The sequence below is a fragment of the Dendrobates tinctorius genome, unplaced genomic scaffold (assembly GCF_039654945.1).
Source record: "Dendrobates tinctorius isolate UK_male_01 unplaced genomic scaffold, ASM3965494v1 ptg000117l, whole genome shotgun sequence".
In the NCBI taxonomy this organism is placed as follows: domain Eukaryota; kingdom Metazoa; phylum Chordata; class Amphibia; order Anura; family Dendrobatidae; genus Dendrobates; species Dendrobates tinctorius.
Genome location: NW_027361785.1, coordinates 11,398,065 through 11,414,294, shown reverse-complemented (window position 1 = coordinate 11,414,294; position 16,230 = coordinate 11,398,065). Strand labels below are relative to the sequence as shown.

Here is a 16,230-nt window from a genome sequence, read left to right as displayed (position 1 = left end):
TTAAAAACTTGTAATGGGACAAAAATGTAATTTTTCATTTACAGAGCCCAATGTTATTCAATTCTCTGAATTGCCAGAGGGTTAAAAATGCTTACTACACCCCTAGATGAATTATTCAAGAGCTGAAGTTTCCATAATGAGGTCACTTGTAGGGATTTCTGCTATGTTTTTTAATCAAAAACATTTTTTATTGTGACAATCACAATTTCCCAGCAATACATATTACATTCTTGTATCATGGTATAACCTTAAAATTTTATTGTAAACCAATTAACAAAACTTTCCCTCCCCCACCCCCAATTAAACTCTTCCCCGAAAACACCCCCTTCCCCTTGTCTGGTATGTCTTCTTTTCCTATGTGTTTGTTTCTGCAATATTCACTAATACATTCATTCTTCAGATTATATAATTCCTATGCCCTTCTGTATCCTACTCTAACATAAATGTATTAAATATCACATCTCCAGCGAGAGCCTCTGAAACAACCCGGGTACATTTTCCCCTTTGTTCCCCAAATTTCTTAACAGCACCTCTCTTAATATATATCTTTTTCTCCATTAGAATGGTGTTATTCAAGTCTATAATTATCTGTTCAATCCCAGGCGGACTGCACGAGAGTCATTGCCTGGCAATACACTTTCTTGTATGATACAAAATTTTGCCTATTCCCAATTGAATGGATGCATTAATACCACAGTCCCCCAGATATCCCAGGATACACGGTTTTGGTTTCATGTCCAAATGTACATTAAACACCTCTCCGCCCAATTTATCCACATCCTCCCATAGCCCTTCAAGCTTGGGGCATGACCAAAACATATGTAATAGGTCAGCTTCTTCTCTACTACATCTCGGGCATTCATCTTCACTTCTCAACTTCATTTTTTTCATCATCTTTGGTGACCTATAAGCCCTATGAACTGGGATCTTCTCTGTGCTGTGTTTATTGACAATTTTCCTGTAGCTTCCGATATGTCCTCACACGCTTCAGGCGATATCTGTCCACCTCCCCTTCCCACCGGGACTTAGTGAGTGCCATAGGGTCTCCCAAAATTGTACTCAATAGAGATTGACATTTTAAAGAAATCAACCCTTTTGCCCTTTTTGCTTTGACAACATGATCCAGTAACCCGTTAGAGGATATTCTAATCGGTGTTATATTATCTTTGTGTCAGGGTTCTGTTAGCACCAGCGTGCAGCCTCCGCTGAGCAGGGACTCACCCGCACTGTAGGGGGGCCCGTGGTCAGGTACGGCCGGAAAGTACAGACAAACAGGACCTGGGGACGCTGAAGTTTAGCAAGCAGTGAAAGACCTACGGTCATGTGACTGCAAGGGGCGGGGCTTAGCGTCCTGCTTCCAGAGATCGGCAGGACACTATACAGAAATACTCAGAGTCAGGCAAAACGGAGGTCATGCAAAGAGATAGCAGTAAAGTACCAGCGATGAGACAGAATGGATAGTCGGGGCCAAGCAGGGGTCAAAACCAAACAGACATAGAAGGTACCAAGTATTCAGAATCCAACAAGCAATATCCAGAGAACAGACCGAGTCGCACACAAAGTATCAAGCAACCAGAACACAGCACAAACACACTCAGGGGTCAACACAACTCTGCCAAGGGCGAAAGTATAACTGACGGGGATGGGAGCTTCCTCAGGCTATAAGAAGCTTTCCCAGAACCAATGAGAGGCCACCATAATAAGTCCCAGGTGTGCAGGTAAGAGTCTGCACTGAGATCAAAACATTAACCCCAGAAGTGCAGGTCCACCAGCACTGGTATCATGACACCTTGGCATGTCAGGGGCTCTTCTAATATGACATGGCGTCCAGCTAAAATGGGGCTCCAAAATTCAAACACTGCTCCTTCACTTTTGAGCCCTGCAGTGTTGTCCAAAAAGTAGTTTGCGACCACATATGGAGTATCATCGTACTCTAGAAAATTTGAACAGCAAATTGTGTTGCCCAATTACTCCTGCTTCCCTTGTGAAAGTGAAAATTTTGGGGCTAAAGAAATATTTTTGTGAAAAAAATTGTAATTTTTCATTTTCACAGGCCAATGTTATACAATTCCATGAATCACGTGTGGTTTCCCTGGGTGTAGTTTCTAAAATGGGATCACTTGAGTTTTTTTCTGTTTTGCATGTAAGGGGCTCTTCAAATTCATCATGGCGATCTATAATAGCCAAAATGATGCCCTGAAATTCAAATGGTGCTCCTTCCCTTCAGAGCACTGCCAGGCACCCAAACGGTAGTTTTCCATCACATATGTGGTATCTTTGCACTGTGGAGAAAATAAACCACACAATTTCTCCTGTAAGGCCGGGGTCACACTTGCAACTGCAATGCGAGAAACTCGCACAAGTTTCTCGCCTCAATACCCAGCACTGCCATCGGCACTTGTGACCAGAGTGTGCGGCTGCATGTATTTCTATGCAGCTGAGTGCTTCAGTCTCGGATGCTGGCGGCAGTGCCGGGTATTGATGCGAGAGACACAATCTCAGAATCACTGGGAAATGTTGAATCATTCCAAAGTTATTACCATATAAAGTGACACTGGTCACATTTAAAAAACTTGGCATGGTCAGGAATGTCAAAACAGGCCCCGTCGGTAAGTGTTAAAGTTTAGACTAAAAGGGGGGGCGTGGCCTGCATGCAGACCAGAGAGGCCACATAACTTACAGGCTCCTGCTTCTCTGGACTTAAACCGGCTAATATCAGCACTCTATATTACCTCTCCTCCTCCCTGTGCACAGCAACGGCTCCTGGAAGGTCCTGGGCACATGATGACCCGAGGGAGAGCACAGAAACGCAGTTTCCTGCTGAAACTCCCAGACTTCTTCCCCCGAGGACAAACTGCACATGCTGCAGGTACAATGGCTGCGGCTTCCCCCTCAGCTTCCTCCCACTCATCGGGTGGCTCTGGGGGGAGGGGGGCTTCTGAGACTCACAACAACCTGTCTCCCATTACTAAAGGAGACATGAGAGACTTTCTGGCCTCCATTCGTGCTTCCCTAAAGGAAGATATGCAGTCCATGCTGCAAGAGATTAGAGGGGAAGTCTCGTCCCTGGGGGAGAGAACTGCTCATGTCGAGAGCAAGATGGCTGAATATGCCAAGACTATAAATGCAATAGTGGATGAGAACGAAGCTTTGAGACAGGATATGGCTGTGGTCCAGGATAAGATGTATGATCTGGAAGATAGATCACGAAGGAATAATGTGCGTGTCAGGGGCTTACCGGAGGACATTCCAGATAAGGATCTGGCTGACTTTTTGCTTAAATTCATGCAAACTGTACTCCCAACCTTGCTCCCCAGGGATTTCCCGATTGACAGGATACATAGACTCCCCAAACCCCGGCATGTGGACCCAGCCTTGCCCAGAGACACTTTGGCGCGTGTCCACTTCTATACTACCAAAGACGCCTTCATGCAGGGGATGAGGAAACCCCCTGAGCTCCCTGCTGAATACCAAGGCTTACAGGTGTTCCCAGATTTATCAGCGTCCACGCTGGCAAGGAGGCGAGAATTCGCTCATGTTTGTAAAGCCTTACGTGATGTTCATATCCGATACAAATGGGGATTCAATCCTGTCAGGTTGATAATATCTTATGAAGGTCGTGGTGTGGTCTGCCAATCTCCCAAATAGGCTGAGAACAAACTAACCGATTGGAAGATTTCCTTTGCTCCCCGCCAGAACCCGATGGGAAAGAAAATTGTTCAGGACTGGATTCAAACTTGAAGAGGAGGATGAGATGCTGTGAGGGTGCTACGGATTTTATCACCGTTTTTTTTTTCCTTTTTGCTCCAGCACCCCGTCCAAGATAACTCTCGGTTATTTTCCATCTTTTTGGGAGTGAACCTTGGAACTGCCCTGAGCTGGCATTTACCTGCGGTCTAAGACTGACCACTCAGGCATTTCACTGCCTGACTAGCCTGGCCTTTGGCCTAGTGGCTGCATGACTTTGTGTTTAGAATTTTTTTTACTTTTCTCCGTGTTTTGTTTCCCTTGTCTCCTGTTTTTTAGGTGCACCTCCGAGATGGGTCTTTTTAATGTGGTTACTGTGGTTCTCTATGTTGCCAACACACGAGCCCAGATGCGGATGATGTGGGTTCATGAAGATGTATGTGTGATAGCAAGTTTTATAATGTATAATTATGAGTGTTACCATTATGTCTTTAAATGTTAGGGGGTTGAATTCCCCCTGTAAGAGGTCCATCCTATGGAAAGAGGGGAAAAAATCAGGTGCAGAGATTATCTGTCTGCGGGAGACGCATCTGATAGAAGCTGATAATTTTAGGCTGCGTCACCCACAGTTCTCTAATATTTACTTTGCTAATAATAACACTAAAAAGGCTGGGGTGTGCATCATCTTTAAAAATACATTAGCCATCAATTGTATTCGGAAGGTAGCGGATCCTGCGGGCGGATTTCTGTCCCTCATATGCACATTGAATGGCGAGTTGCACACTATCACAGTCATCTACGCCCCAAATCATTTGCAACAGACATTTATCCGCAAAGTACTACATAGAGTGGATGGTCTGGCGCAGGGTGAAAAGATATACTGTGGAGACTTTAATCTTCCCATGGACAGGGATCTAGACTGCTCACGAGGTGGCATTCGGCCTAGGGGGGAGATGAAAGGCATAGCCAAAAAATATCATCTACACGATTTCTGGAGGTACTCCCACGCGAGTGAAAAAGATTATACCTTTTATTCCTTCCGACACCGTACATATACTCAGATAGACCATATTCTGGTGGATACTTCGGTTCTTCCTAGGTGCGTCTCCTCCAGCATAGGACTAATTACCTGGTCTGACCATGCTCCCATTGTGTTACAGTTAGCGTTAAAACATCATGCGAACCCTGCTTTTCGGTGGCGTCTGAACCCGTCTCTTTTACTAAATGAGAAGGTGACGTGTGGTATCTCTACTGAGTTGCCTCACTACTTCCATGTTAATGATAATGGGGAAGTTTTAGATGAAACGCTATGGGCTGCGCATAAAGTGGTTATACGGGGATATCTCATACAACAAGCCTCCATACTGAAGCGTAATAGAGGGATACGGGATGACCTCTTAGCTAGACTTGACCAGTTGGAATCACTGAATAAAACCTCACCCTCACAGGCAGTGTCGGATGAGATATACGGGGTTCGCTTTTCAGCTTAAAACTCACTTTTACGCCACTGGAGATAGGGCGGGAGCAATACTGGCACGTAGGGTACGTAAACGAGAGGCTAAATCCAGAATAGATGGTTTACAAGATCAGAATGGGTGTCTGGTTAGGAATCCGATTGACATCGCGGAGACATTTGTAAAGTACTACTCCCATTTATATAACTTACATTCTGACCCGCAGACCCGTCAACCTACTCAGGTAGCAATCAATTCATATCTGCAATCAGTTAATTTACCGCGTGTATCCCAAGAACAATTATTATTGTTAAACGCCCCATTTACAGAAGAGGAGATCAAAAAAACTATTAAAAGCAGTAAGCTACACACCGCGCCTGGTCCGGATGGACTTTCAAATGAATATTATCGCACTTTTCAGGAACTTCTGGCCCCATATCTATTGAGGTTTTTTTCAAGTTGGCGGGATTCAGGCAAAGTTGCTGCCCCTAATTTGGAAGCTACTATTAGCACTCTCCCTAAGCCAGGTAAGACCCCTGATAGTCCTGGGAATTTTAGACCCATTGCTTTATTAAATTGTGATTTAAAGATATATACCAAATTGCTAGCCTCCCGCCTTCATTTGATAATCCCCTCTCTTGTCTCTCCTGACCAGGTCGGTTTTGTGGCTGGCCGGGAAACCAAGGATGGCACCCGCCGAAAGTTGAATCTCATTAGGGTGGCGGAACTGTCGGGCCTTCCCAGTGCATTCCTGTCCTTGGACGCTGAGAAGGCCTTTGATAGGGTGCACTGGGGATATTTGGGAAGTGTTCTTAGGAAGTTTGGTTTGGAGGGCCCCATCCTTTCGGCGATTTTAGCAATATATTCCACCCCATCAGCCAGAGTCCTAGCCTCTGGGTTTGTATCTACCCCCTTTTTGATCACTAACGGGACGCGACAGGGATGCCCACTATCCCCCATTATATTTGCATTATGCATGGAGCCACTGGCGGAGAAAATCCGTCTTAACTCTGATATCTCAGGTCTGATGGTGGGCCCGGCTGCTCACAAGATCGGTCTTTACGTGGACGACGTTATCATAGCCTGTGTGGACCTGGAGCGGTCGTTTTCGGCCGTCATGGTTGAACTAGAGGAGTTTGCGTCAGTATCCTATTACAAATTGAATGCATCCAAATCACTGGTATTCCCTGTCGCGGTCCCTTTGGTCACCAAAGCTGAATTAGAGAATAAGTTTCCCTTTCGTTGGACTGATCAGGCCTTACCTTGGTATAAAGCTTACACACTCTCAACATATCATAGAGGCGAACTATACTGCTTTATTCAGACAGATAAAGACCAAGCTGGACACCTTACATCTGTTTATGACCTCCTGGGTGGCCAGAATTAATATTTTCAAGATGAAAATTCTCCCCAAGATATTATATTATTTCAGATGTCTCCCTTTGAGGGTCCCAAGCAAAATTATAACAAACCTTCAGCGCTTAACAAACAAATACATATGGGCCCACAAAACTCCTCGAGTGGCCAAGTCCCTTTTGTATTACCCTTATGATCTGGGGGGAATGGGATTGCCAAATTTGATGGTGTATTATAAGGCCTCCGTGGTAGCGGGGCTGCGGGATTGGTGGCAGCTAGATAAGGATCATAGATGGTTGCAAATCGAAAATTTCTATGCGACTAGAGGCTCCACCCGATTTATGTTAGAGGTTGAAGCCTTTGGGCCGCGGCTTTGCAATCTCCCTCTACCAACCATGTCTACTGCACTGCATTTTTGGAGACAGACGGTCCCGACTCTTATTAAAATCCCGTTAACTGAAGTGTCATTGAAGGCACTAGAATTACATATCCCGTATATAGATTTACAGCAATGGGTACTGGCTGGGGTAAAAGCTCTTCATCAGCTGTGTGACGGCACAGCGATTAAGCCGTTTGACTGCCTAGTTGCAAAACACCCAGATATTCGACATAGATTATCAGTTTTTTCAACTAAGACATCTTATACACACTACACAACCATCGTACATCTTTAATTCTAACCTAGACCGAACAGTAAATGGCCTCTTCCTGATGCCCGGACCTAGTACTCACAATGTATCTATCTTGTATAGAGCCCTGAATGATCCTGACCCAGAGGTTAAACTGCAATTCATGAGACAATGGGAGGATGACTTGCAGGTCACCCTAGCGCCTGATGGGTGGCGGGAGGCGGTGTTAGAGGTTCGGAGAGTTTCCTCATGTTTAAACCATCTGGAACAATTGAAAAAAGTCCACTTACGCTGGTACTATTACCCAGTTAAAGTTGCTCACTTTGGCCCTCAGTGCTCCCCATTGTGTTGGAGAGGCTGCGGTATGTTGGGGACACTTAGCCACATGTGGTGGTCGTGCCCAAAATTACTAAATTTTTGGGCTAGCCTACAGGATGTGATAGCTGAGGTAACTGGGATCCAGATGGCCTTACAACCCAGTATGGTTTTATTGCATATTGGTTTGGATGAGATCCCATATGTGTTGAGAGGAGTGTTCTCACATTTGTTTATAGCCGCTAGACTGGCAGTGGCATCCAAATGGAGAGTGGCCAGCGCTCCGACCATACAATTTGTGATTGACAGGATGAACCTTCATTGCCAATACGAAAGGGCTCTGGTATTATCTGCGTCATCTAAAAAGAAAATGTCCCAGATTTGGGAACCATGGCTTGGTAGCCGTCTCTCCTTCAATCCACCGTGATGATGCTTGTGCTACTTCGATTCAAGGTCTGATATTCCCTGCCCACGAGGAACCCTGCTATGTGTCTAGCTTATATGCCACTTTGATATTCAGGAACCTGCACTTTAGCAGGTCAGTTTCTGTTAAGACCTTTGATCTAAGTAATTTACAGTCGTATACTTAGGTGTACCTACCCCCTTTTCCCCCCTTATTCCTTGCCTCCTACGTTTGTATATCTGTTTTCTTGATGTATTATTAATCTACTCTGCACTGTTTGCGGAAGTAATGTGTTTTCCTGTTTAACTATGTAAAATTTCAATAAATATGATTTTGGTAGAAAAAAAAAAAAAGTTTAGACTAAAAAAAAGACTGCAAAGATGTCAAAGCACCAATCAAGACTGTTAGGGTACTGTATGTGCACACATTGCAGATTTGTTGTAATTTACAGTACAATGTAAAACAATGGAGAAAAAAAATGCTGTGCACATGCTGCGGAAAATTCCACACGAAATCCGCAGCGGTTTATTTTCAGCATGTCAATTCTATTTGCGGATCCGCATGCGTTCTTACACCCATTCCATTATAGAAATCCACAGGGGTAAAATCGCAAGCCTATCCGCAAAGAATCCGCAGTAAATCCGCAAAAAAAGTGCAGATTTTGACCTGCGGATTCTGCCAAGGGATGCGGATTCCGTGCAGAAAATGCTGCAGGCAAAGCTGCAACATGTGCACATACCGTTAAGGGAAAATGCCACCAACATTTTCCTGAAGCATCCTCACCTTGGAAAACTTGGTAGGTTCCCCAGCATCTAAAAGATGTTGTGTGCACATACCCTTAGTCTTATATGGAATGAGCATTTTTAAGGATTTTCTTTTCTGAATAAACTTTACTAGGGTCAGAGTTCTTCAAGATGATAACAGTCCAACCATTCTCCTTGTACATCAATTCCTCTCATCCTGTACTCTCCCTGGTCTGTCCCGTTTGCTTCCCGTTCTGCATTCTGGTATCCAAGCCCGAAGCTTCCCGAATTCTCCGACTAGCTATCTCCAAGTGCTCCCCATTCATATTCCTCATCCTGAGCGAAGATCCAACTGCCACTTGCAACTATAATATGGACTGTAGGTCCCCGAACGCTGCTGGAGGTGACTCGTGATACTAACAGAGGATTCGTCCCAGATGCCATTCTTACTAGGCCTAACATGAAGCACGCTTCTCTCCAGACCTCTCTCCAATTCTCTCAGGAACTTCCTACACACTTTCTAGAACTGTCTTCCCAGACTCACTTCCTAAACTCCACCCATAAACCAACCCATTGGTCAAACTAATTAACTATTTCTATTCCAGCTAAACCAGCTAACTACTTCTACTATTAGTACTCTAGAGTGCCCCCCTAATGTCCCTTTTCAAACAACTTTATTAAGTTTTTCATAAAGTTAACAGTAGTATTTTACATCATGTCTACAGCCGTAGGGTATGCAAATATAGCAGTATTGTAATGCCTTGACTTTATACAGTAGGAATATCAAATAAATAAATATTATATACCATAACAGTAGTAGTATAGTAGAAGTACAACTAGATAGTCCTACATTTAATATAATACCTATACCTTAACAGTAGTTATATATTAGAGGTACAACTTAATATTCCTACATTAAACTAGAGTAGTGTTTATATATCTTTATTTCTGTTTAGAGAGGGAAATGTTCGCTTATATAAAATAATATAACCAATTAACTGAATCACAAAATAGGAGAGATCAGGAGCAAATGATTTCAGGTAAATTTTGACCTGAGGCGAAGCATATCCAGGATTTCCATCTTTTACTAAATGTTGTGAAATAGTTATTTGCCAAAGCATGACTTTTTTCGTATGAACAGTGCAGGGACATTTTAAGGATTTTCTGAACAAATGTTTATGGTTATTTTCCCTTGTTTATTCCTACTGTTGTGTATAAACCTTCCTTGGTGTCTTAAATAGGTGAGAGAGAATAAGAAAATTAGACAGACATAGCCATGGACTGATTTGTGAAGGTTTATTTGTAATGGAATGACAATACTGCATAGAGACAGGCTGTTCACCACACACTATAGTTACTTTATTAGTATTATGAAGTTAAAATCCTTGACTTTTAAAAAACTTTGCTCTAGCAACAACATCATTAGAGTAGTCCTTGCCCGTTGTGCGGCTATCGGGATCATGCAAATTAGTGACATTGCCTGGTCCAGCATTGTAAGCTGCAAGAGCACCTGTGTGAAATAATGCATGAAATTAATAGGAATGTACGAAATATATATCTGCTGTCAAGACACACGTATACCTGTATGCTGTTTTTTACTGATTACAATTTAAGTATATACCGAATAGGTGTGTGTGTAATATATATATATATATATATATATATATACACACACACACATACTGTACATTAATATTCATGTTCTTTATGCATGCACAACCCAGAAGACATCCGACGTGGCTATTTCTGAGGATTTGGATTGAAACAACACACAGAAATAAAATGACTTGGTGCCTGGAATAACCCTTCTTTTTTTTTTTTTTTTTTAAACCAGAAATGCACCCAAAAAAGGAGATGTACAGCAGGTGAAATAAGTATTGAACACGTCACCAATTTTCTAAGTACTGTAAATATATTTCTAAAGGTGCTATGAAATTTTCACCAGATGTCGGTGACAACTAGAGATGAGTGAACTTGTTCGAAACACGTTCGCCAATCTCAGATTCGGCACGAACGTAGCTCGTTTGGATTCCTGACCATTTTTCCTAAAAATCGTCAAAATTTGGCCAAAGTTCGGTAAATGACCGAGTTCACTAAGGACTCTTTCAGACATCAGTGTTTCCTTTGGCAGCCTGGGCCACAAAACGTCCCACTCACATGCACACTGATGACACATGGATGACATCCCTGTGTCATTCGTGTGACAGGTACCAGTGCCTGGGAATCAGAGGTACTGTTTGCGCTGATCTCTGGCGCCGGGTGCTGAAGTGAAGACAGCTGTTAACAGTGAGAGCAAGAGGCGGCTGATGGGAGCATTCATCAGCTGCCAGCTGCGCTATGAATAAATAAATAAATAATAAAATGACATGGTGTTCCCATGTATTTTTGCTAACCATCCAGGTAAAACTGACAGCTACGGGCTACAACCCTTAGCTGTCAGCTTCAGTAAGGTTGCGTTCACACGTTGCGCTTTTTTCTCATTTTCGCGGCGGTGTTTAACGTGCGATTTTGCCGTGAAAACACAAAAAAACAGCATCCCATGCAATCCTATGGGATTCTGCAATGCTGTGCTAATGCTGCGGATTTTCCCGCGGGGGAATTGCATCGCGGAAAAATACGCAGCGTGCTCATTAATTTTGCAGAATCGCGGCGATTCCGCCTACATAGGAATGCATTGTTCTGCTTACTTTCCGCATGTGGCTGTGCCCACCATGCGAAAAATAAGCAGAACATTTGCGGATGGTACCCAGGGGGTGGAGGAGAGGAGACTGTCCTCCAGGCTATGGGTACCATATCCCTGTAAAAAATAGAATAAAAATAAAAAAATCGGGTTATATTGACCATCCGGAGCCCAGCACAGCCTTACGAATGCTCGCGCAAACTCCCGTTCCCAGTAATGCCTTGCGGCAAGGACCTGTGATGATGTAGAGGTCTTGCGAGACCGCTACAGTATCGCGAGACCGCTACATCATCAAAGGTCTTGCAAGGCATTACTGAGAACGGGAGCATCGCGATGATCGGGAACGCTGCGCGGGACGTCGGAAGGTGAGAAAACAGGATTTTTGGGTTGCTTACCGTAAAATCTGTTTCTCGGAGCCTTCATTGGGGGACACAGAGACCATGGGTGTATGCTGTGCTGCCACTAGGAAGCTGACACTATGCACAAAAAAAGGTTAGCTCCTCCTCCGCAGTATACACCCCACCGACCGGCAGGGAATTCCTCAGTTAGTGAGAAAGCAGTAGGAGAAGAAACAGAATAGATTGAAAACAGAACAAACAACTCAACTGTAACCAATCAACCAAAGTAAGAACAGGAGTTGTAGAACATGGGAGGGTGCTGTGTCCCCCAATGAAGGCTCCGAGAAACAGATTTTACGGTAAGCAACCCAAAAATCCTGTTTTCTCGTTCGCCTTATTGGGGGACACAGAGACCATGGGACGTCCCAAAGCAGTCCCTGGGGTGGGAAACAAACTTCCATCAGGCCAGTGGACTCACCACTGCTGCCTGCAGAATCCTTCTACCTAGGCTGGCGTCCGCCGAAGCGTAGGTGTGGACCCTGTAGAATTTCACAAACGTGTGAACCGAAGACCAGGTTGCAGCTTTGCAAAGCTGCAGCGCGGAGGCTCTGTGGCGTACCGCCCAGGAAGCACCCACTGCCCGGGTAGAGTGCGCTCTGATCCCTGGAGGGGCCACTCGATGCTTAACCCGGTAGGCCTCCAAAATTGCCGATCTGATCCAGCGAGCAATAGTAGCTTTGGAAGCCGGGTGACCTTTCCGCGCCCCATCTGGAATGACGAAAAGAGAGTCTGTTTTTCGCAAGGAAGACGTCCTAGACAGATAGACTCATTGCCCTGACCAGATCCAGCTTGTTCAGGGACCGCTCCCGAGGGTGAGTTGGACTCGGACAGAAGGACGGCAGAACAATATCCTCATTGAGGTGAAAGGAGGACACCACCTTCGGAAGAAAAGAGGGCGGAGGCCGCAGAACTACCTTGTCCTGGTGAAGTACCAGGAAAGGAGAGCGGCAAGAAAGAGCCGACAATTCCGACACGCGCCGGATGGAGGTGATGGCCACCAGAAAGGCTACCTTCCAGGAGAGAAGGGAAAGGGAGACTTCTCTGAGAGGTTCAAAGGGAGAACCTTGCAGAACCTCAAGAACCAGATTAAGATCCCATGGATCTACGGGCGCTCGATACGGAGGGGCCGTGTGAGCCACGCCCTGAAGAAAGGTTTTGACCTGAGGGCGGGAGGCCAAAGTCTTCTGAAATAAAATGGAGAGTGCCGAAACTTGACCCTTCAAGGAACTGAGCGCAAGCCCCGCATCCAGCCCTGCCTGAAGAAACGCCAGAACGGAAGGGAGCGAAAAGCACATAGGCGCGATGTTATTGGCCTCACACCAAGTGAAATAGGCCTTCCAAGTACGGTAGTAAATTTTGGAAGATGATGGCTTCCTGGCTCGGATCATGGAATGAATTACTCGACCGGAGAATCCTGCCCTTTTCAAAACCTCGGTCTCAACAGCCACGCCGTTAAATTGAACGGCCGAGAATTGGGGTGGCAAATCGGACCTTGAGACAGCAGATCTGCCCTGTCTGGAAGCTTCCAGGGGGCGTCCGCGAGAAGGTTGACAATGTCCGCGAACCAAGACCTTCTGGGCCAATTTGGGGCGATGAGAATGACTGGAATTCCTTCTGCTTTGATCTTCAACAGCATGGGAAGAAGAGGCAGGGGAGGAAACAGGTAGGGGAGCTCGAACTGTGACCAAGGAATGGCCAGAGCGTCGGCGCCCACTGCGAGAGGATCTCGAGCTCTGGATACAAACTGTGGGACCTTCCTGTTGAGGCGAGAAGCTAGCAGATCTACGTCCGGGGTTCCCCAACGACTGCAGACCTGAAGAAATACCTCCGGGTGTAGGGACCACTCTCCTGCCGCGAGACCCTCGCGGCTGAGAAAGTCGGCGGCCCAGTTGTCTACGCCGGGAATGTGTACCGCGGAGATTGTCGGAATCGAAATCTCTGCCCACTGAAGGATCTTGGACACTTCTGCCAGGGCTGAGGCACTCCATGTCCCTCCTTGGCGGTTGACATATGCTACCGCTTTGGCGTTGTCTGTCTGAATCCGGACAGGCAGGCCCCCGAGGAGTCTGTCCCAGTGGACGAGAGCCAGATGGATCGCTCGTATCTCTAGAACGTTGATCGGCAGAGCAGATTCTTGAGTCGACCAACGACCCTGAACAGTGTGATTGCGGAACACTGCACCCCAGCCGAGGAGGCTGGCATCCGTTGTTACAATCTGCCAATGAACAGGAAGAAAAGACCGCCCCAAGAGGATGAGAGGTGACGTCAACCACCAGTTGAGTGACCGCTTGATCCGGCATGAAAGACGAACAGAGCGATCCAAGGACATAGCCGACCTGTTCCACCTCGACAGAATGGCATGTTGGATAGGTCTGGCGTGAAATTGGGCAAAGGGAACTGCCTCTATCGCCGCCACCATTTTTCCCAGGACCCTCATAGCTGTTCGGAGGGACGGAAATCGTGGGGTCTGCAGCGATCGCACAGCCTGCTGCAGGGAGAGAATCTTCTCTTGTGGGAGAAAGACCCTTGACTGACGAGTGTCGAACAGTAGGCCCAGAAACACAAGACGTTGAGTAGGGACCAGACAGGACTTTTTCCTGTTGATGATCCACCCGAAATCGGAAAGAGTGTCCAGGACGATCGTCAAACTTAGGCGCGCCTGCTGGAAAGAGGGAGCTTTGATCAGAATATCGGCGAGGTACAGAAAAAGAACGAGACCTCTGATCCTCAACAAGGCCATCAACGCAGCCACGATCTTCGTGAAGACTCTGGGAGCGGTGGCGAGACCGAAGGGCAGCGCGACGAACTGGTAATGTTCCTGGCGAACTGCAAAACGCAGGAACTTCTGACGAACTCTCTTGTTGAGCAGCTTGAGATCCAAGATGGATCGGACCGCCCCGTCTTTTTTCGGCACGACAAACAGGTTTGAATAAAACCCTGTAAACCGCTCCGATTCGGGAACGGGCACAATCACCCCGGGACTGAGGAGAGAGTCGATGGCCGTAAAGAACCCCGGGATCAAAGCTGGATCTTTTGGAGGACGGGATTCGAAGAAACGATCCCGTGGAAGAGAGATGAACTCTATCTTGTATCCTGATGATACAACCTCCCTGACCCAAGCGTCCTCTACCGAGGCCAGCCAGACGTCCTTGAAGAACAGGAGTCGACCTCCCAATTGGGAGGGACCCTCGGGAGTCCGAGGATAGTCATGTTGATGTGGGCCGACCCGATCCGGATCTGGATGGTCTGCCCCGTGAATAGTGGGAGCGTCAGGAGGGAGTGGGTCTGAAGGAAACTTTCTTCCTATCTTGGCGTGCCTGCGGTCTTTGCTGGTTGGAGGAGGTCTCCGCCGTATTGAAACGGCGGTAAGCCCGAAAGGGTCGAAACTGACGCCTCAGTGGGGGTCTGCGAGGTTTGGCCTGAGGCAGGAGAGAACTCGTGCCTCCGGTGGCGTCCTTAATAATTTGGTCCAATTGGGATCCAAAGAGGCGCCCTCCCTGAATAGGCAGATTAGTAAGAGACTTTTTAGAAGACAGGTCCGCCTGCCAGGCCTTGAGCCAAATTGTACGTCGGATTGCCACAACGTTACTTGATGCCTGGACTGCGCAGGATGCGGCATCCAAAGAAGCAGAAAGCAGATAATCCCCCGCATGGGAAATCTGATTGGCAAGATCGGCCAATCGATCTGGTTGTGCTTTCTCTAGGATGCCCTGACGAAGATCCTCTGCCCAAGTGGCTATGGCTTTTGCTGCCTAAAATGAAGCAAAAATTGGGCATACCGCCGTCGAAGCCGCTTCGAAGGCAGACTTCGCTAGGGATTCTATGATCCCATCATTAGAATCCCTAAGAGACGCCACGCCTGAAAGCGGGAGAACCGTGTTATTAGAAAGCCTGGACACGGCCGGATCGACCGAGGGAGAAGCAGACCAGTTGTCCGTGAGCTCTTTAGCAAACGGGTACAGAACGCCGAGACGCTTCCCTCGTTGAAAGCGTCTGGTCAGATCCCCTCTTTCTCTGGTAAAAATCTTTCCAAACTCGGAATGTAAAGGGAATACCCTGGAGGGTGTTTCCTCCCGTCTGAATGAAACCTCCTGATTTGAGGATTTCGCAGGGGGGTCAGCAATGTCGAAGGTCTGGTGGATCGCTACAATGAGGTTCTGCACAGTAACCCTCATGTTCGCATCCTGATCCGAATCCAGCTCTAAGATCCCCTCAGATGATCCGTCCGAGAGCACTTCACCTGACTCGGGAGAGGAGGCCCGGGAGGGATGCTGCCGAGAAGGACTATGTGGTGACATGGGGCGAGGAGAGGAATCCGGCTGGGGATCCTGCCTGGGTCTTTTGCGACTATCGCTGGCCGACTCAGATGGAATCTCTCGGGACCTGCTGGACCCTGTAGAGGTGTCCAGGGGCAGCTTATCCAGGACGGCTACTAGGGTCTGAGACACCCTGGTGAGGTCTGCCACTGACTGTGATAGAGACGAGGCCCAGCCAGGCATGGGGGGGGTTCACTCTCGCCTGGGGCCCTAGATGGCTCCTGGTCGGCGTCAGGCTGAATAGGGTTG

General features: G+C 46.8%; 1 protein-coding gene across 2 annotated transcripts in view; it reads right to left on the bottom strand.

The window, feature by feature from the left end:
* Positions 1-9,869: 9,869 nt before the first annotated feature.
* The window catches only part of LOC141101438 (lysozyme g-like), a 117,409-nt gene continuing 111,048 nt past the window's right edge, over positions 9,870-16,230 (bottom strand). For both annotated transcript variants that reach the window (XM_073590533.1, XM_073590532.1), the window contains exon 6: positions 9,870-10,097. In XM_073590533.1, coding sequence (XP_073446634.1) covers positions 9,964-10,097 — 134 coding nt within the window. In that variant the 3' untranslated portion in view covers positions 9,870-9,963. The remainder of the gene's footprint in view (positions 10,098-16,230) is intronic.